Source organism: Schistocerca serialis, chromosome 2 (assembly GCF_023864345.2).
Source record: "Schistocerca serialis cubense isolate TAMUIC-IGC-003099 chromosome 2, iqSchSeri2.2, whole genome shotgun sequence".
Lineage (NCBI taxonomy): Eukaryota > Metazoa > Arthropoda > Insecta > Orthoptera > Acrididae > Schistocerca > Schistocerca serialis.
In genome coordinates, this window is record NC_064639.1 from 693028680 (window position 1) to 693055935 (window position 27256).

Consider the following 27256-nt stretch of genomic DNA (forward strand, 5'->3'; position numbering starts at 1 on the left):
AGATGACAAAAAATTAATTAAAAAGAATCAGAAACTGAAGACATAAATACTCTGTGACAAACATAGAAGATAAAATCATTGGTCAGTATGTGTGACGGTCTTATCAAGATATATAATGAGGAGTTCATGGTGAACATATATGAGCAAAATCTTAATAGAGAAATTAACTGTGATAATTTTGGTAAGGAATTCACTCTCAAATAAAAATAAAAGGAAACTGTCTTCAAGGAAAAGTCATAGTACATGGGGCATAAGGATCTCCAGGTATGAGGAAAAGACTGATAAGAGAGCAAAGAAAGCTATACGTAATGTTCTCTGCAGTATCTGTTTAAGATTACTTGTCACTAACTAGATGCCTCAACTGATTTTGCTTAAGACACATCTACAAGTTCCATAATTTAGATACGAGCAATTGTGGGCAATGTAGGGAACATTAAGTCAGTATTTCTAACTAATGAGTAAACTACATGGGGGGGGGGGGGGGGGGGGGGGGCTGTGCTGAAAAATAATGCCTCCATTTCTCTATGTGAGAATACTCAGAGTTTTTAATATAAAACAAACATTATTAACATTCTACATCTTCATTCTTCATGTCAACATATTTGCAGCTCTCTGCCACAGGAGGGCTCAGATCTGGTGGTGTGTAACTTAACTATGTTGGTTTGTGAGAGACATTGCGCTGTAATCGAGTTTCAAATTAAAAGAGTTCATCCGTACATGGAGCATCATCTCCTTCAGCATGAAATGCCGGACCATACATGAGCACCGTGTGACATCTGCAACAATCCACTGTCTTCAGTTCACTGTCATCAAACATCCTCTATACAGTCCCGGCTTGGCCCCATCCGATTTTCATCCACTTCCAAAACTTAAAGAACATCTTTGAGGACTTGACTTTGACAGTGATGAAGTGGTGCAAGCAGAGGTGAGGTTGTGGTTCCCACAAAGTCAAACATTTTACAGTGGTGGTACCAACAAACTGGTCTCTCGTTGGGAGAAATATGTTCATCAACGACGTGACTATGTTCAGAAATAAATATGTAAACATGATGAATAAAGGTAGAGAATCATAATACAGTTTGTTTTATTTAAAAAGCTTCAAGAATTTTTACATAGAATATCTGAGGCATCAGTTGTCAGCATGCCCTCATATACAAAGAAATTACTCTCCTTACATCCATCTCATCTAAATAATTAAGGGACAGAGTGGGCACTGAAAAACTTTAAATGCTTAACAAGAGTGTGATGTTTGCCATTTAAATCTAGACAAACAGCACTGCTACTATATCTTCCCCCACAGCCAATGATAAATAGCTGAAATGTGAAGTGAAAAGTGCTGAGATATTTAACGAGTCATGGAATGTATATCGGAAAGACAAACGAAAGACAGAAGAATGTCCATAGGAGGGGGAGCGTTCATTGCAGTTGATGAACGTAATGTCTCTATTGAGGTCGAAGTTGAGTGTGATGGTGAAGTTATGTGGTTGCTTATAACAGGAGTAGGTGAAACCAAATTAATTGTTGGATGTTTTTACTGGCCGTCCAATCCCAATGTGAAAGTTCTAGAGTCATTCAAAGAAAGTCTACTGTCAGTGATGCACAAATATCCAGAACATGCAATACTAGTTGGAGGCAACTTTAACCTACTGAGTGTAGACTGGACATCTATGGATTCATTGCAGAGTGTACAGATAGACAGTTGTGAGAGTACTTCTGAATACATTTTCTGAAAAATGTCTTGAGCAACTAGTTTGGCAGGCCACATACAATGAAAATATCTTAGACCTTGTAGCTACGAATAGGGTGGACTTTACAGACTACGTCAGCACAGAAACGAGGATTAGTATTCATGATGCCATTATAAAACTATGGTTACGAAAGTTAATAAATCAGCCAAGAGGGCTAGGAGAGTTTCTTCTAGAAAGAGCAGATAAGCAGCTGTTATCATCTCAATAAGACAGTGAATTTAAATCATTTAGTTCAGGTAAGGCCACTGTTACACCATCATATTTCTTTGTCAAATCTTGCCTTTGGTCAAAGAAATATGATCAAATCTGGAGGCTCACCATAGATTTGATCATAAAAGTAATTTGTCTTCTGTTCACTGTTCTTAATAACCTTGTAGGCTGCAGGTGACTTCACATCCACTACCACAGCTATAGCCATCCACCTCTACATCTGGAAAATCCAGGCAGCTTTTCAGCAAGCCAGAATTGAAGAGATGGTCACACTTTAAACTAAAAATAAAAATAAAAAAATAAAAAATGTCTTCACTCTCCATTTTAATTTCCCTATTTCTGAACTCTGGATGCACAAGTTAAAAAGCACTTCATCTGTTTCCTGCTTTTTATTAATTTTGTAGTTGCTGGAACACCAATTCTATTAACTAAATTTTTCCAGAATAAAAATAGTTCTTATTGCCCATATGGAGTGCTACACATTTATTTACCTTCATATATTCTCCCTCAAGTGCTTTACAAATTGCTTCACATGTTTCTGCAATTATTTTGTTCATGTGCAATGTGGTATTCGAGTGCTACTACAGTAGCTCTCTCCTGTATCAAGAAATCATGTCACAGTGAGCATGTCTTTCTTTGTCAAAGAAATATGATATTGTAATACTGGCCTAAGATAGGAGCAGAGGAATTACAGGCAAAGTTTAAACAGATTGTAAATCGTGGTCTGGAGAGTTATCTGCCTATAAGTGGATTAAGGATGGAAAAGGCCCAACATGGCTTAATAATTAAATCTGGAAAATGCTGAGGAAGCAGAGGCTGTTGCACTCTCAGTTCAAACGAGAAGCACAAACAACAAGAAGCGAAGGCTAGTGGAGATTCATGCATCTGTGAAAAGATCTATGGGTAAAGTGTACACCAGCTACCACTATGATACCTTAGTGAAACATCTGGCCAAGAACATGAGAAAATTCTGATCCTACACAGAATCACGAGGTAGATCTAAAGCTTCCATCCAGTCCCTCATTGACCAGTCTGGCGTGGCAGTTGAAGATAGCAAACTGAAAGCCAAAGTTTTAAATTTCGTGTTCAAGACATCCTTCTCGCAGGAGAACCGTACAAATATATCATCATTTGACCATTGGACAGATGCTGATATGGACAACATAGTAATAAGCAGCCCTGGTGCAGAGAAACAACTGAAAGATTTGAAAGCAATGAATCACCAGGTCCGGATGGAACTCCAATTACGAAGAGTACTCTGTGGCACCGGCCACTTACCTAGCTTGCATTTATTGCGAATCTCTTGCCTAGCATGAAGTCCCTAGTGGCTGTAAAAAGTGCAGGTAACTCTTGTATGTAAGAAGGGTAAAAGAATGGACCCACAAAATTACAGCCAATATCCCTAACTTCAGTTTGCTGTAGAATCCTTTAACATATTCTCAGTTCAAATACAATAAATTTTCTTGAGACCGAGACCCTTTCATCCATGAATCAGCACGGTTTCAGAAGGCATCGCTTGTGCAAAACTCGGCTTGCTGTTTTGGCACATGATATATTGCAAAGAGCAACAGGAAGAGTCCATATTTCTAATTTCCAGAAAGTGCTGATACAGTGCCCCACTGCAGGCTGTTAATGAAAATTATGAGCATATGGAATAGGTTCTCAGATATGTGAGTGGCTCAAAGGCTTTTCAAGTTACAGAACCCAGCATATCGTCCTCAACGGTAAGTCATTATCAGAGACAAGGGTATTGTCATGAGTCACCCATGGAAGTGTCATAGAACCACTGTTGTTCTCTATATTCATAAATGATTTGGCGGACAGGGTGAGCAGCAATCTGAGGTTGTTAGCTGATGATGCTGTAGTGTATGGTGCGTGTCGAAGTTGAGTGACTGTAGGAGGATACAAGATGACTTAGACAAAATTTCTAGTTGGTGCGATGAATGGTAGCTAGCTCTAAATGTGGAAAAATGCAAGTTAATGTCGATGATAAGCAAAAACAAACCTGTAATTTTTTGGATACAGGATTATTACTGTCCTGCTTGACACTGTCATGTTGTTTAAATAGCTGGGCATAACACTGCAAAGCAATATGAGCATGTGAGAATTGTGGCTGGAAAGGCAAACGGTTAATTTCAGTATATTGGGAGAATTTTAGGAAAGTGTGGTTCCTCTATTAAGGGGACTGCATATGGGACACTGGTGTGACCTATTCTTGAGTACGTCTCAAATGTTTGGGATCTGTATCAGATTGGATTAAAGGATGACATCAACGCAATTCAGAGGTGGGCTGCTAGATTTGTAACTGATTAGGTTCGAACAACATGTACGTGATACAGAGATGCTTCATCAATGCAACTAGGAATCCCTGGAGGGAAGGCGACATTCTTTTCGAGGAAGACTATGGAGAATGTTTAGAGAACTGGCATTTGAAGCTGACTCCCAAACGATTCTACTGCTGGCAAGACACATTGTGCATACTGACCACGAAGATAAGATACAAGAAATTAGGACTCATATGGAGGCATGTAGACAGTCATTCTATTCATGAGTGGAACTGGAAAGGAAATGACTAGTAATGGTACAGGGTACCCTCCGCCACGCGCCATACAATGGCTTGCAGAGTATGAATGTAAATGTAAGTGTAGAAACATAGATGGCTATCAGCTCTAAAACAGAAAATGGAATTTCATTCCAGGAGCTTAAGACACGAGGGACAACCCTTAGCAATTTTATGATAGCTGTAAATGAAATGTTCCATTTGTTTAGACTTTTTTTTTTTTTTTGGTCATCAGTCTATTGACTGGTTTGATGCAGCCCGCTACAAATTCCTTTCCTGTGCTAACCTCTTCATCTCAGAGTAGCACTTGCAACCTACGTCCTCAATTATTTGCTTGACGTATTCCAATCTCTGTCTTCCTCTACAGTTTTTGCCCTCTACAGCTCCCTCTAGTACCATGGAAGTCATTCCCTCATGTCTTAGCAGATGTCCTATCATCCTGTCCCTTCTCCTTTATCAGTGTTTTCCACATATTCCTTTCCTCCCCGATGCTGCGTAGAACCTCCTCATTCCTTACCTTATCAGTCCGCCTAATTTTCAACATTCTTCTATAGCACCACATCTCAAATGCTTCGATTCTCTTCTGTTCCGGTTTTCCCTAAGTCCATGTTTCACTACCATACAATTCTGTACTCCAGACGTACATCCTCAGAAATTTCTTCCTCAAATTAAGGCCGGTATTTGATATTAGTAGACTTCTCTTGGCCAGAAATGCCTTTTTTGCCATAGCGAGTCTGCTTTTGATGTTCTCCTTGCTCCGTCCGTCATTGGTTATTTTACTTCCTAGGTAACAGAATTCCTGAACTTCATTGACTTCGTGACCATCAATCCTGATGTTAAGTTTCTCGCTGTTCTCATTTCTACTACTTCTCATTACCTTCGTCTTTCTCCGATTTACTCTCGCACCATACTGTGTACTCATTAGACTGTCCATTCCGTTCAGCAGATCATTTAATTCTTCTTCACTTTCACTCAGGATAGCAAAGTCATCAGCGAATCGTATCATTGATATCCTTTCACCTTGTATTTTAATTCCACTCCTGAACCTTTCTTTTATTTCCATCATTGCTTCCTCGATGTACAGATTGAAGAGTAGGGGCGAAAGGCTACAGCCTTGTCTTACACCCTTCTTAATACGAGCACTTCGTTCTTGATCGTTCACTCTTATTATTCCCTCTTGCTTGTTGTACATACTGTATATGACCCGTCTCTCCCTATAGCTTACCCCTACTTTTTTCAGAATCTCGAACAGCTTGCTCCATTTTATATTGTCGAACGCTTTTTCCAGGTCGACAAATCCTATGAAAGTGTCTTGATTTTTCTTTAGCCTTGCTTCCATTATTAGCCGTAACGTCACAATTACCTCTCTCATCCCTTTACTTTTCCTAAAGCCAAACTGATCGTCACCTAGTGCATTCTCAATTTTCTTTTCCATTCTTCTGTATATTATTCTTGTAAGCAATTTCGATGCATGAGCTGTTAAGCTGATTGTGTGATAATTCTCACACTTGTCAGCTCTTGCCATCTTCGGAATTGTAAGAATTATGCTTTTCCGAAAGTCAGATGGTATATCGCCAGACTCATATATTCTACACACCAACGTGAATAGTCGTTTTGTTGCCGCGTCCCCCAATGATTTTAGAAATTCTGATGGAATGTTATCTATCCCTTCTGCCTTATTTGACCGTAAGACCTCCAAAGCTCTTTTAAATTCTAATACTGGATCCCCTATCTCTTCTAAATCGACTCCTGTTTCTTCTTCTATCACATCAGACAAATCTTCACCCTCATAGAGGCTTTCAATGTATTCTGTCCACCTATCTGCTCTCTCCTTTGCATTTAACAGTGGAATTCCTGTTGCACTCTTAATGTTACCACCATTGCTTTTAATGATGTCACCAAAGGTTGTTTTGACTTTCCTGTATGCTGAGTCTGTCCTTCCGACAAGCATATCTTTTTCGATGTCTTCACATTTTTCCTGCAGCCATTTCGTCTTAGCTTCCCTGCACTTCCTATTTATTTCATTCCTCAGCGACTTGTATTTCTGTATTCCTGATTTTCCTGGAACATGTTTGTACTTCCTCCTTTCATCAATCAACTGAAGTATTTCTTCTGTTACCCATGGTTTCTTCGCAGCTACCTTCTTTGTACCTACGTTTTCCTTCCCAACTTCTGTGATGGCTCTTTTTAGAGATGTCCATTCCTCTTCAACTGTACTGCCTACTGCGCTATTCCTTATTGCTGTATCTATAGCGTTAGAGAACTTCAAACGTATCTCGTCATTCCTTAGTACTTCCGTATCCCACTTCTTTGCGTATTGATTCTTCCTGACTAATGTCTTGAACTTCAGCCTACTCTTCATCACTACTATATTGTGATCTGAGTCTATATCTGCTCCTGGGTACGCCTTACAGTCCAGTATCTGAGTTCGGAATCTCTGTCTGACCATGATGTAATCTAATTGAAATCTTCCCATATCTCCTGGCCTTTTCCAAGTATACCTCCTCCTCTTGTGATTCTTGAACAGGGTATTCGCTATTACTAGCGGAAACTTGTTACAGAACTCAATTAGTCTTTCTCCTCTTTCATTCCTTGTTTAGACTAATGGAATTGTATAATCTGTAATGTAGCACTGAGACCTCTAGTGTGTGTGGGAAATCCCAAAATGAGATTTAATTTTTTCCCAATTCCAAAATTAGTATGTGGAATTCAGTTGAAAGCAATGCATCAATCAACTGGCCTACTTAAACACAATGAAGTAATTAGTTAAATGTGCAAAAGAAGAGAGGAAGATTTGATTTGGGACCAGGTTACGCTCAGTTTGTGGCTTTTGATAATAACAGTTTCTTTTCATACCCATCGCTAATCATACAGCCATGAACTGCACAGCTGAATGTGACCCACAGTGCTGCAGAAGTTGCAAAAGCGAAAATACAATGTGATCTGTCTGCAGGAGTCATATTCAGTGCAAGGATGAAGCCCTTACACGACTGTAACACGTCAAATGATAACAGGAAGTAGAAGTACAGTGGGGTCACTAATAATTCCCAACAGGAGGTTAAAGATCACAAAAATCACTCAGATGTGTGATTAACATACCAGTGTTTTAGAAATTATCACTGTGAATACACACTGATTTCTTGTTAGACTGTACTAACATTATAATGAGATAACATCAACCAATTATGAAAAATTAAATCACATAAGTCAAGTGTTCTATGCTGAGTCTACTGTAATCAGTAGTAATTCTGTGTTGTAACAGTGGAACACCAGAGGAATGATCAGGGAAGGAAATATACATTATATGCAATTAATGAGATGAAAAATGAGCATATACTGAGATATGTGAAAGATTTAATGAGCATTTGGTAACCTATGGTGCTCCTCATTCTTCAGAAGAATGTGGGATCTGGGCTGCCCAATAATGTTGTACTACTGCTTATTGGGTTATTCTAAAGACTGGGAGGAGACGCTAACAAAGATAAGGCAGAGGGATGTTTCAAGGATTGTGAATGTGGTTCTGAATCTAGGATGCTAACTTAGAACCACTGCTGAAATGTTACAAAATAGGTAAGAACTGACAAGAACTATAACATACTCACCACATTTCTTGTTACTTTTAGTGCATGCTAGCAGTTAAGATTCAATAGAAAATAATCGTGATAAATGCCCTGAAATAATACATGAATGCACAAAATGTGTGATTCCTGGTGGCACAACAAAATCAAAGTATATTGAGCTTACAGGAAGACATATGTCCATAAATCAGACACCATTTAAGTGGGCACCTGAATGAACAGACATTCTAAGTCCACATAAAATGTGAAACAAGATGAAGGTATTGTATCATGGATAAATTTATTCATGTGGGACAAAGGAAGTCTTGTATGCCTCTCAACTTAATCACATTCAGTGCACTTCACTTCACCTAAGGTATGTAAGCTCTTTGGAATTACTTCTAAAAGAGTTGTCATATACTGGTTCCAGAAAACAGTGCAGAAAGGTACAATAAATTCTCAGGGAACTATGAATGAATTCAATAGAAATAAAGAATTTAATATTTGCAGGATGGTAGCAGTGCTCTAATTCCAAGAGTAAAGTAGGCCTATAGGTTTGTTTCTCATGTAGCAAGAACTTTTAATCAACATGCTTCATGCCAAGTAGGGGTCTGACCCAAAACCTCTCTGTATGTAATAACAAGCTGTCACTATACCAAAATGGGCACACCACATTATATTCTATGGAAATTAACACAATCATAGTGGCAGGTTTTCAGATGCAACAACACTAAGACATAATAATAGTAGAAGAAGACTTTGGAACTCTTACATCTTCTAGCCAATGCAGTATTAGAAAAAATGAGGTATAACTGTAGTTGACAGTTAGCACAGCAAGGATGAGGAAGGCCAACAGCCAAGCCGAAGAAATGAGAAAGAAGCTCAACAACTCTATGGTCACCTGTTCACAGAATAAGGGTTATGTTGTCCAATTTGAGAAACAATACTGTCACCTATGCCCAATTAGCCTATATATTTGAGGTAAGAGTAGGTCATACATTAAATGAACTCTATAGTTGGGTTGAGGGAGGGGAAGGCTGAACTTGATGTTTAGTATAATTCAACACAGCAACAAATCAATAAGACAACAATACTTGAAACAAACAGGGAACAGAAATTTTATTGTAAATTAACGTATAATATTTAAAAGTATTGATAGAACTCCATACTTATGCATGCAGACTAGGCATCGCGTTCTAGAGGATGGATATATATTTTTCTTTTTTTTAAACTTATATGTCAGACTCACATCATTGAAATGCTGTCATTACTGGTTCTAACTGATTACCAAGGCATATGATCTTTTTAAAAAGAAAGAAAAAGGTTGGGACCGTCAAATACCAGAAAAATTAATATTACATATCAAACTTAACTATGGGAGGTAGTATGTTATATTATCCACATAAAATAACTGCTCAGATAATCAGAACACAAGACAACAATGAGAGGAAACACCTGTAACCACACTAATTGCAGCAAAGATACTTTTGTGTAATCACTGATGCATTTTCTCATCCACTGTGGTTAAGTAGATTAGTGCCGTCGCCACATAACTTTGATACATTACTATTGTACCTATATAAATTACATATAGTAACATGTCAACATTACCAGCCCAGGAACTTGCTGTCTGCTTCATAAGTCTCTTCCCATTCGCTACTCACTGATAAAGTCACTGTTTCTAATTCTTTGACACAATAATTTTTGTTCCATTACCTGACTCGCTAAAGTTACATAATACACAGATCAACATAACTCTGACTTCAATCAGTACTATATGACAGAAAACAGTAGTCAATATTCCCAGCCTGCATAACCTTAGACTCCAGATGTTTTCTGGAGATTAAGATGTCTACTGCTGGTGGTCTATAAACTGTCAATATTACTAGTTTGTGTGTTTCCATATGCACTACTATGTCACAGTAGACTTGTTTAACGCAATGGTTAGTAGCTTGAAGGGCCTGAGACTTAATTTACGTTGGCTTGTATCCATCAAGACCAATTTCTTTGAAATCAGGGGACCTTATTGTGTCATAGTACAACACATCTGATGCACATATAGGAATCTGAAACACGAAATCTGTTGCCTCTTACATAGGAAACTGTTTTCATTAACAAATAAAGGCTAAAAAGAAACCTAAGTAATAAAATGGTAACATTTACAACGAACTTAAAAACAGGCATATGGGTATTATGTGTGACAAACTGTAGATGACTTTTAGTTTCATATTAAGTAGCTACTGAACAAGATATCCCACACAAAAGAAGGCCAAAAGGTTGACAGCAAATAAGTTCAAATAAGCTAGGCAACCTACGTATATAAATGCGAGTGACTAGTTGATATTCAAATTGATACATCACAGCACACATGAAACTGCTCCATTGTTCAAGATTCCTTTTAAAAAATGCTACAAAAATTATAGGTTGAGCTGGGGCACAGTAATGAAGCTGAACTCACTTCTTTAAATGTTACTATTCACTGTTAATGACATTACATACAAAAATATTTATACGTACCCAAAATATTTTTAAGAGCGTTGATTCTCCCTTCGACTCTGTAATATCTTGAGTGAAATATATTGAGTTTAGACCTTCCTTTGCCATGTAAAGATAAAACAAAAAAAGCGGCGTTCATTGGCACAGGATTACGGTTTAGTGCCATCATTTTTTAAATGCCTCAGAAATTATTACGAATTTCTGTAAAGATAGTAACTATACACCTTTCACATAACGAAATTCGCATCCACTGAACACGGTTCCCTAAAATCTTGGAATGAGTCTCTGCGTTGTCTCTTAACTGTCATAACAACAACCGGAGACCGAAACACAAACAACGCTTCGCATTTCCTCGATTGTTTACCCTTACTGTTTAGTGTTTACGATTCTACAACGTGAGACAGAGAATCTTTGGGGAGAATCAAACTCAAAGATACTCTAGGAAACATTCAGAACATTGTTGCGGACGGTTAAACACATCGTTGCAGTCATGCGAAATTGCAGATTTTTACTCAAAATTATTGAAGAACATATGCAAAATGTTAAATAAAATGCAAAAATTAGTGACTAGTAGTATTAGTAACAATAATAGGAAATCTTATACTTTAGACCGTTAATAATCGCAGTGTAGAGTTGTGGTCATAGTCGTAGTAGTAGCTCAGTTTAACATTAGTATCTGACTGTAGTAGTAATCTTTGTGGCAATAATATATAACGCTCAGGACACTGAAAAGTTCATGCTATGGGCACTTACACCATGGACGATCACAGGCAGGATTAGCAGACGTATTTCTCTTTCTATTCATCAGAAAGTCCATCGTCTCCCTCAGCTGTTACAGCACCATATAAATTTGCTGTTATTGAATTTAGTATCCTCTCGTCCCCTCGGTAGTTCGGAAATGTTCTGACCATCCACATTCTGTGACAAGCTAAGCCCAAAAAATGAGCTCATTTATAGTATATAATGGCAGCCATTTCTAATATTGGTTTTTATTAATCCCCCTTTAGAAGTAACTCTTTTACCAGAAGCGTTGGTGTAGGGAAAAGAAGTCACTGACAGTGCAAATTTCGCTAGTTCTTCGAATAGTTATTTCCTTCAAAATCGTATGTATCTATAACATTGTAACAGTATTCCAGAAGATTTTAGGTTCAGGTATATTCTTTTTTACACAGGGAATGTTACTTTTTGCGAATTTTCTCCATTGATCATCTATTTTTGGGCATTACTATGTTCACTGACATTTGACAGCTCTACTTACACTGGCAATGAGATGATAAAGGGAAGGTGGTTGAAAGAATGGTCTCTGGTTGCTTTAAAGGGATGGAGACAGACGATAAGAGCAAAAGTGGGGTCGTCACCAAAATCGAACCTTTCCTTTAACTAACAACATATCGTAACAACAAAATCACGACACCAGTGCGCACATCTTTTGCTGAACTTTGTTTTGAAGATCTAGCCTATTAAAATCGCTCACCACTTTCACACCCAGATATACTTATTCCAGTGGTGTGCAGTTATTTTGGTCTGGCGTTTGTTTGTCTCACATGCTGCTCATCCATGCATTTGTTCAAACTACTTTTGTAGGTCGAGAACATCTTGTCCTGCATCACAGTAATAAGCGTTTGTTTGCCTTGAAAACGTTCATTCAACCCGAAGAATCTTGGTAGAAACCACTGAAGAACACAGAAGTAAACTTTCGTCTGTGGTTCATTCATCGCTGTTAGGATAGCTTCTACAGACATCAGACGTTCTTCCTGTGAAGCACAATTTTAGGGGTTCACATCGTTCTGTAATTCGATCACCCAATTGTGACAAAGATAACCATCTAGTTTGAGAATTGTATGAGTGCCTATACTACAAAACTCCTGGAATTGATCTGTGCTTGCCATTTTGCACTATTCTTGAACAATTGTGTATGTTCCTATACAAATCCTCGAGCATTGTAGCTAAAAGTTTACATTCTTTGCTTGCAGGGAATGGCAAATGTACTGTACCCAAGTAATACCTGGAAATTCATTCCGGGTGATCTTGAGTTCACTGGAAACTCTGTTGAATTTAGTGTTGCAGCCATCATTTGCAAAACTTATTACAGTCTTAATATTGATGATTGCACGTTTTAACACAGACATGACTCCGTTGTACGGATGTTCTGCAGTAGTACCTACATAAGAGTCTTCAATGTAATCATGGGGGTACGCCTATGGTTGGTTGGTTGTTTGATCTGGGGGGGGGGGGGGGGACGAAACAGTGACAGCATCAGTCCCATCGAATTAGCGAAGGACGCGGAAGGAAATCAGCCGTGCCCTTTCAAAGGAACTATCCTGGCATTTGCCTTAAGCAATTTAGGGAATTCAAAGAAAACTTAAATAAAGATGGCCTGACACAGGCTTGAACCATCATCCTCCCAAACACGAGTCCAGTGTGCTCACCACTGCACCACCTCGCTCGCTGGTACACCTATGCTTACTTCAAAAACTTAGTCTCCACTGTTCTTATGTTTGACACTGTAATGGCTCACGTATATACACAAGCCCTTCACGCTACTGATATCAGTGGATTTGTCAGTTATGACGCTTAACTTTACTTTGTTCAAAATGTCTGTTAATTCTTCACTGGCGCAGTTACGAGTCACATTTTTGACAGTATTTCTGACTTTAATGCTGCCTAATTTAACTGACCTAGCGATTTCAGTGTCACTACACTGATCAGCCTGAACATTATGATCGCCGACCTGCTATCGATATAAACACGTCCAGGCGATAGTAGCGTCACCTGGCGAGGGATGACAGCTAGTTAGACACACACACGGTGCATGTAGTATTAGTGAGAGTGCTGACTGTATGTAGAATGGAGAAGACACATGATCTATCTGACTTTGACCAAGGGCACATAGTGCACCAAATACTCCTAATGAAGGGCCTCGACACCCGACAACCCACACAAGTGCCAATGTTAACACCATGACATTGGCAACCACGACTGAAATGGGCATGTGTGACTATCGGCACTAGTCGTTGGGGCAGTGGCAGAACTTAGCATGGTCTGATGAATCCCAATGCTTTCTTCATCATGCCGATGCGAGGGCGCGAATCGATCGTCTTCATTTTGCACTTCCCACACAGACGGTCAATTGCTACAATCTGCCGGGTACCACATTTCTTACCATGCTGTGATATCAACTAATTCTCCTGTCACTGAGTTTGGCTTGGTCGACCATAACTGCACCGCATCACACTCATTATCTATCTCACAGACTCAACACACGACCTGAACTGTTTCTGTTGAGACCCGAATTACCCATTTTAAGGTTCGCCAGTGCAAAATGTGTATCTTTTTCACTAAGCATTCACGACAACAATGCCCAATTCTTCACCCTTATTTGTCATCTGTCAGAACATGCAGACCTAATTAGCAATGCCATCTTCAGATCATCTTTCCTCAACACATAGGACGAAAACAAATAAGTACTGCTACAACGGCCTTCACAGAAATTGGTGCAACATTTAAGAAAGGCTACCTCTGATAAACAATTGGATGATAAAATATGGCCCCAGCTTTGGTGACAACTCCTTTGTACACTGAACAATAACTTCATGCCAGATGCTGCCCTTTAAATACTCTGGATTGTTAAACTGGCAAATACATCTCATGAAGCTGAACCCCTGAAAAGATGGTTAACTCTTGATTACAGAATGTTAACAGTACTATGATGTAGACACCATAAAAATTACGGAAGTACAGTACCACTCCAGCATGTTACAATAAGATGCCTGCCTTTCACTCCGGACAGCCCAAGAAAGGCCGAGGATGGCAGATAGTGATGTCACCATCTCAGATCCAACCTCTAACCAGCAGGCTGCACACAGCATGATTTCCACTGTGGGCAACACTACACCGACAGCTGCCATTCGCTCAAGGTGAAAAACCTGCTTCTACTACATCCAATTTGGCAATAACACATGCAACTGAGTTTCCAGACTTCAAACACAGTCTGCCACAGGAGTGACCTTGCAGAGACGCCAAGACACTGACAACCCCTACGGCTCAAGTACACACTCCATCGACTGCACACCTAGGGTGTTGACTGTATATCTTCGACCTCAATTCAAGAAAATACTTTTAGGCAGATACTGGATTTGACATTAGCTCAAAACTGCTAGAAGCATACTAACATTCAAGAAAACATTAGCACTGCAACTTCAGGTGGTTAATAATCCAAGATCTGCATGGATCCACAACATCCATCTTGTAACTATCGCCTCAGCATCAACTCACATGGATCTTCTCATGTTACTGATATCAAGAAACTGGTAGTGGGAATCGACTTTCTCCATGATTTTTACATTTCACAGGACATTCACCAAGCTGTGCTCCTGCACCACGATACGGGACTACACATCACAGGGCTGTTCGTCCTGACAACCCCATCCCTCCTTCATACAACACACTGCCCACCTGGACAGCAAGATGATAATTTCACATATGGGTAACACACTAAAAGAGTGTGTCACAATGGCAGAAGAACTGCTACAACGACTGGAGTGCAGCTTGTGATGCACTTGATGCAGAGAATGCATCTCTTCTCCAACGCATCACTGACACATCAGCTGCACTCGCACTAGCATGCGACAACCTCAAGCCATCTCGTGCACCTACAGCTCTAACGAACGTGAGGAAGTGCATGCGATCCCATCTTTGCTGATTGACAATGCCCCTTCACTCATAATTCCAGCTGCATTGTGGCCGAAGACACTGAGCACACACAGCAACATTAAGTTTAGTACTGAGCACTGCACCTCAATTCGCTATGCGTTGGGCATAGACCTCACCAACACCACAAAGGTGCAAGTGTGTGCGATGTGTAACAGCTTGATGAATCATATCCTAACTACCACCAAGATACTTGTACATCACAAAGCACACTGCCTGGGCCCAACTAATTTACACACTGCTAAGACTACAGCTGACAACATTTTACATGTGGACATTGTTCGCCCATCAGATGGCCTGTGGGTGTCACCAGTCAAATTAGTAGTGAAAAAAGATGGAACTTCGAGATTGTGACTATTTCAGTGTCCTTAACACTCGTACATCGCATGACACTTAGCGAGTACCCAATAATTTCACATATGGGTAACACACTAAAAGAGTGTGTCACAATGGCAGAAGAACTGCTACAACGACTGGAGTGCAGCTTGTGATGCACTTGATGCAGAGAATGCATCTCTTCTCCAACGCATCACTGACACATCAGCTGCACTCGCACTAGCATGCGACAACCTCAAGCCATCTCGTGCACCTACAGCTCTAACGAACGTGAGGAAGTGCATGCGATCCCATCTTTGCTGATTGACAATGCCCCTTCACTCATAATTCCAGCTGCATTGTGGCCGAAGACACTGAGCACACACAGCAACATTAAGTTTAGTACTGAGCACTGCACCTCAATTCGCTATGCGTTGGGCATAGACCTCACCAACACCACAAAGGTGCAAGTGTGTGCGATGTGTAACAGCTTGATGAATCATATCCTAACTACCACCAAGATACTTGTACATCACAAAGCACACTGCCTGGGCCCAACTAATTTACACACTGCTAAGACTACAGCTGACAACATTTTACATGTGGACATTGTTCGCCCATCAGATGGCCTGTGGGTGTCACCAGTCAAATTAGTAGTGAAAAAAGATGGAACTTCGAGATTGTGACTATTTCAGTGTCCTTAACACTCGTACATCGCATGACACTTAGCGAGTACCCAATAATTTCACATATGGGTAACACACTAAAAGAGTGTGTCACAATGGCAGAAGAACTGCTACAACGACTGGAGTGCAGCTTGTGATGCACTTGATGCAGAGAATGCATCTCTTCTCCAACGCATCACTGACACATCAGCTGCACTCGCACTAGCATGCGACAACCTCAAGCCATCTCGTGCACCTACAGCTCTAACGAACGTGAGGAAGTGCATGCGATCCCATCTTTGCTGATTGACAATGCCCCTTCACTCATAATTCCAGCTGCATTGTGGCCGAAGACACTGAGCACACACAGCAACATTAAGTTTAGTACTGAGCACTGCACCTCAATTCGCTATGCGTTGGGCATAGACCTCACCAACACCACAAAGGTGCAAGTGTGTGCGATGTGTAACAGCTTGATGAATCATATCCTAACTACCACCAAGATACTTGTACATCACAAAGCACACTGCCTGGGCCCAACTAATTTACACACTGCTAAGACTACAGCTGACAACATTTTACATGTGGACATTGTTCGCCCATCAGATGGCCTGTGGGTGTCACCAGTCAAATTAGTAGTGAAAAAAGATGGAACTTCGAGATTGTGACTATTTCAGTGTCCTTAACACTCGTACATCGCATGACACTTAGCGAGTACCCAATATACAAGGATTCATACATTAGCTAGTAGGTGTTCTCAGTGGAATTGGCTGTAAAAAAGCTTACCTACAAATTTCAGTGCACAAAGTCAATATCACAAAACTGTGATTATCACACCGTTTGTTCTCTTTGAATATCTTTTCATTTCATTTAGTTAAATAATGCCGCTCAGACAAGGTAGTGTTTCATTGATAGGATTCTTTTTCGTTTTGAATTACTCCTATGCCTATTTAGACGACATCCTCATTTTTTGGCTATGTTTGAAGAACATGAGCGACACCTCAGACAAATCCTCACTGTTCTAAGAGACAGCAGTGTTGTGATCAATGAGGACAAATCTCAGTTACAGAAACCAGAATTTACCTTCCTTGGACACTTAGTTAGCACTATAGGAATCAGGCCGGCCCTAAACTGGGCTGACACCATAAGACAACTCCCACTCCCCAATTATCACAAACTCCGTCATTTCTTAGGAATATTAGCTTTTACTGGGTTACCCACCACAAGCTCCATCTTTACAAGCATCTCTCACCAACACGCTGGCAGGATCTAAAAAGCAGAGAAGAAGCAAGATCAAATGGATTGCAAAGGTGAAATATGCATTCAAACTCGCCAAAGACAACTTTGCACACACAGTCATGTTGGATGGCCCCATTCCAGATGTGAAACTCATCGTCATCACAGATGCAATCAACACTACCTCTGGCGCCATACTGCAACAACTAATGCCCAAAGAGGCATACCTCTCCCATTCTTCCCACAAAAATATCTCCTCCCAATTCAAATGGATGGTATTGGACTGACAACTTTTTGTTGTTAACAGCACTATGAGATACTTCCGAGATGATATCAATTGCCGTCATATTGTAGTATTTACAGACCATACATCACATTCTGATGCCATAAGGCACATGTCAAAGGATATCAACTCTCGACACACCGATGCCTGCGCCTTACCACCCAGTGCAAAATAGATATGTCACCCTCACAGAGCAGAAAATCTCATCATGGAATACTTATGACGAGTCCATACGATCTCCCTCCATTTTGACTACGAGAGGCTAGCCATGAAGATGTGAGCGTTGCAAAACTGATGTCAAGTGATATTACAGGCCTACAAATCCAATTGTTACGGGAACTGAAACTGTGATACCCTGTGATATCTCTCTCAATAGGGCTTGGCCATTGATGCTGTAGCAATGCAACAACAAATATTCAACCAACTACTTGGTCTCTGTCACCAATGGATCAGGCCCACAGTCTTCCTCCTAATGGAATGCTTCGTGCAGTTCAGCATCAAGTGGGACTGCTGCATCTGGGCACAGGCAGGTGTACCATTGCAATGAAGTAAAGTCAGAAGATACATGCAGTCACAGTTAAGTTGGTTTCAGATTCCCAAAACCTGCTTCCACCACATACACATCGACTTTGTCAGCGCCCTTTCAGAGTTAGACGGATTCAATTGCAGGTTCTATCAAAAAGAATCATCCGATTTTTAAAAGAATCATAACTATTATGTTATTTGAGATATGTACGTGGACAACTTACTGTTGGAAAGAGCAAACTCTCGAGTTTCACATGGTTACTGCTAGATAACACCAGTGTGCTCTCAATTCAGTTCTAGTAAAAATGGTGTTGGGACAACAGAAAGAATTTTGTGCTCACGCATTGCAGGTCAAAATAACTGTTCAGTGAGACTTTCGTACTAGGTGTGGTGTGGATCCTCATACAGCACAGAGTATTAGATGATGGCATGAACAGTTCCGAGAAACATGTTGTCTGTTTAAAGGCAAATTGCTGGGCTGTCCCTGAGTGTATGACACAGATGTCGAACTCATCTGCCATAGTTTAACAAGGAGTCTGGAGAAATCCGTTCGCTGTGAAGCTCGACAGCTCAACATGCCCCAATGTCCATCTGGTGTGTGTTGCGTCGACGTTTAAGCATGAAACTATACAAAATTCAGCTACTGCAAGATCTCATGAAGATGACCAACAACAACATGTGGAGTTCTGTAATTTCGTTCTTGGCCAGATGGAGGATGACAGGTGTCTTCCATGCTTAGTGTTTAGTGATGAGGCAACATTCCATTTAAATGGACATGTGAACCATCATAATGTGAGAATATGGGGTACAGAGCAATCATGTGAAGTTGTATAACACGAGAGGGACACTCCAAAATTTAATGTCTTTAGCGCAGTTTCACAGGAAAAGATGTTGGGTCCATTTTTCTTTGCTGAGAACACTGTTACAGGAAGCACATATCTCAATATGCTTGGAACTTCCTTTTCCTACAGCTGGAGACTGCTCTGAGTGACTTCATTTACCAATACGATGGGGTATCACGACACAGTCATCTGGAAGTGGGGGAATTCTTAAATCAGAGGACTACTGAATGATGGATCGGTCAAACTGGACCAAATGATTCGACCTTACATTACTGTCCTCCAAGGTCACCGGACCTGACTTTACATGATTATTTCTTGTGTGGTTTATAAAAGACTCTGTTTATGTGCTTCCATTACCAACAACAATGTATGAACTGAGACATCGCATAACAGCAGCTATGGAAGCTGTAACTCAAGACATGCTCGCTGCAGTATGTGAACAATTTGAATACCATGTTGACATATGCCATGCATCTCAAGGGGGACATATTAACACTTATGAAAAGATATTTTAAAAAAACCTTTTGAGTTTCCTGTTCATCAAAAACAAAATTCATTATATATGTTTCTTAGTTTCAGAAATATAGACATGCCAAATTGGATGACTAATTTTGATACACCATGTGCCTTCTTTTAATGATAGATAGAGCCTCATGCTGGCTAGAAGCAGCCTCATCACGGACATCACAGCAGAGTACTACGCCTACACCTTTGTATAGACATGGACAGTACAGCTCGGCATACCAGATACAATTAATACAGACCAAGGCCGCCAGGTTTAATCGGCACTCTTCGCCACACTGTGTAACCCTTGTGGAATTAAACGTAACTGCACTATAGCTTATCACGCCCAGAGTGGAAGGTTAGTCGAGTGGTGGCATTCGTCTCCCAAATTAGCCCTTATGTGCCATGGCCTTTTTTGGACTGAAACACGTACCTTGCGCTCCACTTGGCATCTGAACAGCTTTCAATGAGAACTTATAATCATCCCTCGCTGAGATGCTATATGGCAAATCACTGGCTGTTCCCTTTGATTTCGTCCCAGTCACATGAGTCCAAGAGCAGGTAGACTTACCTGCTCTACTTCAATAAGTGAAGGATGACATTAGATATATCCATGTGCCGTTTCCCACTCCCCACTCGGAGGCCAAAGTCCCTGTACTTAAAGTGCTTTCAACTGTGTACATGTCATGCTATGAGAGGACACAGTCCGGCCAGATCTACAGCCCCTGTACAAAGATCCCTTGAAAGCCCTGAGAAGAAACACACATAGGTTTGACATTATGATTAATGACAACTGTTTCGATCTACATCTACATTCTACTTGTTTACTCTGCAATTCACACTTAAGTGCCTGGCAGAGGGTTCGTCGAACCATTTTCATACTACTTCTCTACCATTATACTCTCGAATGGTGCATGGGAAAAAGGAACACCTAAATCTTTCCGTTCGAGATCTGATTTCCCTTATTTTATTATGATGATCATTTCTCCCTACGTAGGTGGATGTCAACAAAATATTTTCGCATTCGGAAGAAAAAGTTGGTGATTGAAGTTCGTAAATAGATCTCGCCGCAAAGAAAACCCCCTTTGTTTTAGTGACTGCCACCCCAACTCGTGAATCATATCAGTGACACTTTCACCCCTATTGCGCGATAACACGAAACGGGCTGCCCTTCTTTGCAATTTTCCGATGTCCTTCGTCAACCCTACCTGGTAAGAATCCCACATCGAGCAGCAATATTCCAGCAGAGGACGGACAAGTGTAATGTAGCCTGTCTCTTTAGTGGGTTTGTCACATCTTCTAAGTGTTCTGCCAACAAAGCATAGTCTTTGTTTTGCCTTCCCCACAATATTATCTATGTGGTCTTTCCAATTTAAGTTCCTAGTAATTGTAATTCCTAGGTATTTAATCGAATTGACAACCCTTAGATTTGTGCGATTTATCGTATATCCAAAATTTATCGGATTTATTTTAGTACCCATGTGGATGACCTCGCACTTTTCTTTGTTTAGTGCCAAATGCCACTTTTCACACCATACAGATATTCTCTCTAGATCGTTTTGTTATTGGAATTGATCTTCTGATGATTTTACTAGACGGTACGTTACAGCATTATCTGCAAACAATCTGCTCAGATTATCACCTAGATCATTTATGTAAATCAGGAACAACAGAGGGCCTATGACACTACCTTGCGGAACGCCAGATATCACTTATGTTCTACTCGATGATTTACCGTCTATCATTATGAACTGTGACCACTCTGAGAGGAAATCACGAATCCAGTCACACAACTGAGACGATATTCCATATGTATGCAATTTTATTAATAGTCGCTTGTGAGGAACAGTATCAAAAGATTTCTGAAAATCTAGGAATATGGAATCGATCTGAGATCCCTTGTCGACAGCACTTATTACTTCATGGGAATAAAGAGCTAGCTGTGTTGCACAAGAACGATATTTTCTGAATCTGTGTTATTTATGTATCAGTACGTCATTTTCTTCAAGGTGATTCATAATGTTCGAGTACAGTATATGCTCCAAAATCTTACTGCAAATTGAAGTCAGTGATATGGGTCTGTAATTCAATGAGTGACTCGTATTTCCTTTCTTGAATATTGGTGTGACCTGTTCTACTTTCCAGTCTTTAGGAACAGACCTTCCGTCAAGTGAGCAGTTGTATATGTTTGCTAATAAAGGCGTATACTCTGGAAGGAACCTGACTGGTATACCATCTGGACCGGAAGACTTGTCTTTCTTAAGTGATTTGAGTTGTTTCACAACACCTAAGCTATCTACTTTTATGTCACTCATGGTAACAACTGTTCTGGTTTCGAATTCTGGAATATTTACTTCATCTTCTTTCGTGAAGGAATCATTGAAAACTGTAGTTAGTAACTCCGCTCTAGTGGTACCATCATCAGTAACATTTCCATCGCTATCGCGCAGTGACGGTATTGACTGTTTCTTGCCGCTGGTGTACTTTACATATGACCAGATTCTCTTTGGGTTTTCTACCATATTCTGAGACAATGTTTGATAGTGGAAACTATTAAAAGCATCTCTCATTGACGTCCGCACTAAATTTCGTGCTTCTGTGAAACTTAGCCAGTCTTGGGGATTTTGCATTCTTCTGAATTTGGCATGCTTGAAACCAGCGCCTTTCATCATTTTGCTCGATATCAGCGACTTCAAACCAGAGAGCATGACCATCAAACTTGTCGATAACGATCTCTTCCTCGCTGCTCACAATGAAGACATGCTGACAAGCAACACCCACTTGTCTGACGCTTGCATAACACTGGCACCTTCCCCAGTGACAGAAACTGTGCTTTCACATTATCCTGCCCTTTATCAGATGGTTTTCTCACCTTCGCGTGCCTGAGGATTCCCTCACAATCGTCGCTTCACTCCCACCTCAAGACGAAGGGGACTCCACAACAAAGATGCCCCTACTACCACTGCTCCCAGCACCTCCAGAAGAGCCACCAATATCCAGGTATGGCCGCACCAGGTACCTTCCACACCACCCACTCCCCTAACAGCTCTACACCAACAGTACTGTATGTCACATCTCCAAAATATGGTCCAGCTGTGCCCTCCAATATAGCCAGCCACGACACAAATGGTCACGCACTCACCTGCATACCAGACCAACTAAACGATGCATTTCACATCTTCCCTTTAGTGCTTTGCACTATTGTGGCGGGCTGGGGCGGGAGGGGGACTCCGTGGGGCTCTGTGCCGATATCGATAGTGATACACATTACTGGCGAGTGAAGACAGGTATATCTGTGGACTGAGCAATGACTTCAGTGAATTTGGTGCCATGATCGAATGTGGATGTGTCATTGAATCATGTTTTATAAATATATCATTTATATGATCAGCCCTTCCAACTTCATTATTGAGACATTCCCTGTCATCTGATAGGGAATCCTTCCACAAAGTTTTTGGCGCTTCATACCTTTTGCATAGCTTTTGATCGCCGACAGTTTTGCTGTAAAAACAGATTTGGACAACACACGCTGTGCACGAAAGTCATCGTCTTTAATGGGTCTAATCCACCCATGGAATTTTGGATTCTTTTTCCATTCTTTTTGGTACTTATGTCTTCTGCACAACAGTTATGTTTAGTCTTTGCCACTCATTAATTTCTTTTTTATGGATCAGATTAGATTAGATTAGATTAATCCTAGTTCCATGGATCATGAATATGATATTTCGTAATGATGTGGAACGAGTCAAATTTTCCAATACATGACATAATTAAGTTAATTTAACAACATAATTAAGTTAATATAACAACTTTTTTATTTTTTAAAATTTTTAAAATTTTTTTTCTTTTTTTCTTTTTTCTTAATTTATATCTAAAAATTCCTCTATGGAGTAGACGGAGTTGTAATTCAGAAATTCTTTTAATTTCTTCTTAAATACTTTTGGTTATCTGTCAGACTTTAGATACTATTTGTTAAGTGACCAAAGACTTCAGTGGCAGTATAATTCACCCCTTTCTGTGCCAAAGTTAGATTTAATCTTGAATAGCTGAACTCAAACGTTTCAGCAGATCATTAATGTGTTTCTTACAATTTAATCTCTCATCAATGGACACACCTAAAATTTTGAATATTCTACCTTAGCTATATGCTTCTGATTAAGGTCTATATTTGTTAATGGCATCATACCATTTACTGTACGGAACTGTATGTACTGTGTCTTATCAAAATTCAGTGAGAGTCTGTTTACAAGGAACCACTTAGTAATTTTCTGAAAGATATTATTGACAATTTCATCAGTTAATTCTTGTTTGTCAGGTGTGATTACTATATGTGTATCATGAGCAAAAAGAACTAACTTTGCCTCTTCATGAATATAGAATGGCAAGTCATTAATATATATTAAGAACAACAAAGGACCCAAGACCAACCCTTGTGGAACCCCATTCTTGATAGTTCCCCAGTTTGAGGAATGTGCTGATCTTTGCATATTATGAGAACTGCTTATTTCAACTTTCTGCACTCTTCCAGTTAAGTACGAATTAAACCATTTGTGCACTGTCCCACTCATGCCACAATACTTGAGCTTGTCTAGCAGAATTTCATGATTTACACAATCAAAAGCCTTTGAGAGATCACAAAAAATCCCAATGGGTGGTGTTCAGTTATTCAGATCATTCAAAATTTGATTGGTGAAAAGTATATATGACATTTTCTGTTGCAAAACGTTTCTGGAAACCAAACTGACATTTTGATAGTACTTCATTTTTACAGATATGTGAAGCTACTCTTGAATACATTACTTTCTCAAAACTTTTGGATAAAGCTGTTAGAAAGGAGATTGGATGGTAATTGTTGACATCAGATCTATCCCCTTTTTTATGCAAAGGTGTAACAATAGCATATTTCAGTCCATCAGGGAAAATGCCCTGTTCCGGAGAGCTATTACACAGGTGGCTGAAAATCTTACGTATCTGTTGAGAACAAACTTTTAGTATTTTGCTGGAAATGCCATCAATTCCATGTGAGTTTTTGCTTTTAAGCAAATTTATTATTTTCCTAATTTCAGAGGGAGAAGTGGGTGAGATTTCAATTCTATCAAATTGCATAGGTATGGCCTTTTCCATTAACATCCTAGCATCTTCTAATGAACACCTGGATCATACTATATCCACAACATTTAGAAAATGATTATTAAAAATATTTTCAACTTCTGACTTTTTGTTCATAAAGTTTTCATTCAATTTCATGGTAATACTGTCTTTCTGTGCTCTTGGTTGACCTGTTTCTCTTTTAATAATATTTCAAATTGTTTTAATTTTATTATCAGAGTTGCTGATTTCAGACATGATACACATACTTCTGGATTTTTTAATAACTTTTCTTAATATAGCACAGTAGTTTTTATAATGTTTGATAGTTTCTGGGTCACTACTGTTTCTTGCTGTCAGATACATTTCCCTTTTCCGGTTACAAGATATTTTTATACCCTTAGGAAGCCATGGTTTGTTACATGGTTTCTTACGAGTATATTTAATTATTTTTTTGAGGAAGCAGTTTTCAAATGCATTTACAAAAGTGTCATGAAATAAATTATATTTTAAACTGGCATCAGGTTCACGGTACACCTCATCTCAGTCTAACTGCTGTAGGCTTTCCCTGAAATTTGCAATTGTTAAATCGTTGACTGAACGTACTACTTTGGAGGACTGTTTAGTTCTGCTGAATGGAGCTATGTCATATATTGTAACTAGCTGTGCATCACGATCAGAAAGACCATTATCAACAGGCTGAGCATTTATCTGGTTAAACTTATCTTGGTCTATAAAGAAGTTATCTATCAGTGAGCTGCTATCCTTTACCACCCGAGTAGGAAAATCAATAACGGGTGTCAAATTGAAAGAACCAAGTAATACTTCAAGGTCATTTTTCCTATTACCCTCTTTCAGAGAATCTACATTGAAGTCCCCACAAATAATAATTTACTTCCCCCTGTCTGACAGATATAATGTTTGATAGTTTCTGGGTCACTACTCTTTCTTGCTGTCAGATACATTTCCCTTTTCTGGTTACAAGATTTTTTATACCCTCAGAAAGCTATAGTTTGTTACATGGTTTCTTACGAGTATATTTAACAAGGAGTCAAAAATTTTTCAGAAATAGATGAAAATTTCCCGATGGGGACCTATATACAGTTACGATTATAAATGTGCCTTTATTTAATTTAAGCTCACAGGCACATGCTTCTATATGTTTCTCTACACAAAACTTTCTTGTTTCTATACTTTTTGCACAATGATGACTTTTGACATATGTGGCAACTCCTCCTTTCTCCATATTTTCTCTAATAACATGTGCAGAGAGCTTATATCCACTTACATTTACCTTATCCATATCAGTAACAATGTGATGCTCAGACAGGCATAGTATATCTATTTCATCCTCAGCTTCTAAATCTTCTAAACAAACCAGAAGCTAATCTATTTTATTCTTTAAACTCCCAATATTTTGATGAAATATACTTACATTATTTTTAATTATACTGTTATGAGAACCTTTCCTTATTCTAACATTTGCAGTACTCTCATGTCTGAGTTTCTCATTGTGCTTAGGCCTAGTTCCTATACCAGTAATCACATGGTGTTCAGAGAGGCAGATTATGTCAACTGGGTTGGGTTCAACAATGCAATTACCTAGGACTGAGATACAATTTGGTGGAGATAAAATTTCTGGTGATTGGTGAAAATTTATAATTGACATCTGTGATTGGTGATCCAATGTGCTAGAATTGTGCTGTTTAATTTCTTTCCTAAACTGAAGATTTTTTTCAATCCTGACTTCTTGTAGAACTTGACATCTTTCTGTCTTACCTATCCTAAAAAAAGGTGCTGCTCCAACACCTGTAACCACTGGTATTTTACCATTTATGGCAGTGCCTCCCCCCTTAAATTTCCTGCTATTACCCCAGCCAGTTTACACTTCCCTTTCCTGTTGAGATGTAGGCCGTGCCTGGTATAGTCCCACCTACTGAGAGAATCAACAGGAACCACACCAGTATGAGCCCCCGCACCCGACCCAAGCAGCCGTTCCAACTCCAAATTAACTCTCCCAACAGAAGAGTTCAAATGAAGCCGGTCATGGCGTCTCAGGACAGATACAAATTCAACACTGGTGTGTCTCGATGCTGACTTTCCACAAATTCTTCTGTTGCCTATTTCCTCGTCACTCTCGCTTCTGGAGCCACATTTTTGGTAAACAATAGTTCAGTCCTAATTTTAAACTGTCAGTACCCATAGTAAACAGACAGAAAGTGTAAATGCACTAACGAAAGGCGTGACTTGACAGGACTGACAGCGCTTGTTATTGCCTTAGATCTGTATGACTCTGTTATTGCAGTGCTTGGTTTGAATGTTATCTCTGGCCTGCGTGTTGTCAGAATTATTTATATTCGTTTCATTTTAGTGAGACAAGCAAGACAGCAAAATTCTCTTATATTTAGCCAGTATCGAACAATGTACTATCATACATTGCATGAGCACTCAAATTATCATATGGTCCCTTTGGTATCGTATGAGTTGCTACCCTGGTTCAGAATCATCTTCATAACT

The 27256-nt window shown here is 39.6% G+C and overlaps 1 protein-coding gene across 2 annotated transcripts in view; it reads right to left on the bottom strand.

The window, feature by feature from the left end:
* LOC126457829 (transcription termination factor 5, mitochondrial) overlaps positions 1-10970 on the bottom strand; it is a 44497-nt gene extending 33527 nt beyond the window's left edge. For both annotated transcript variants that reach the window (XM_050094460.1, XM_050094461.1), the window contains exon 1: positions 10593-10970. In XM_050094460.1, the coding sequence (XP_049950417.1) occupies positions 10593-10740 (148 nt within the window). In that variant the 5' untranslated portion in view covers positions 10741-10970. The remainder of the gene's footprint in view (positions 1-10592) is intronic.
* Positions 10971-27256: the final 16286 nt, after the last annotated feature.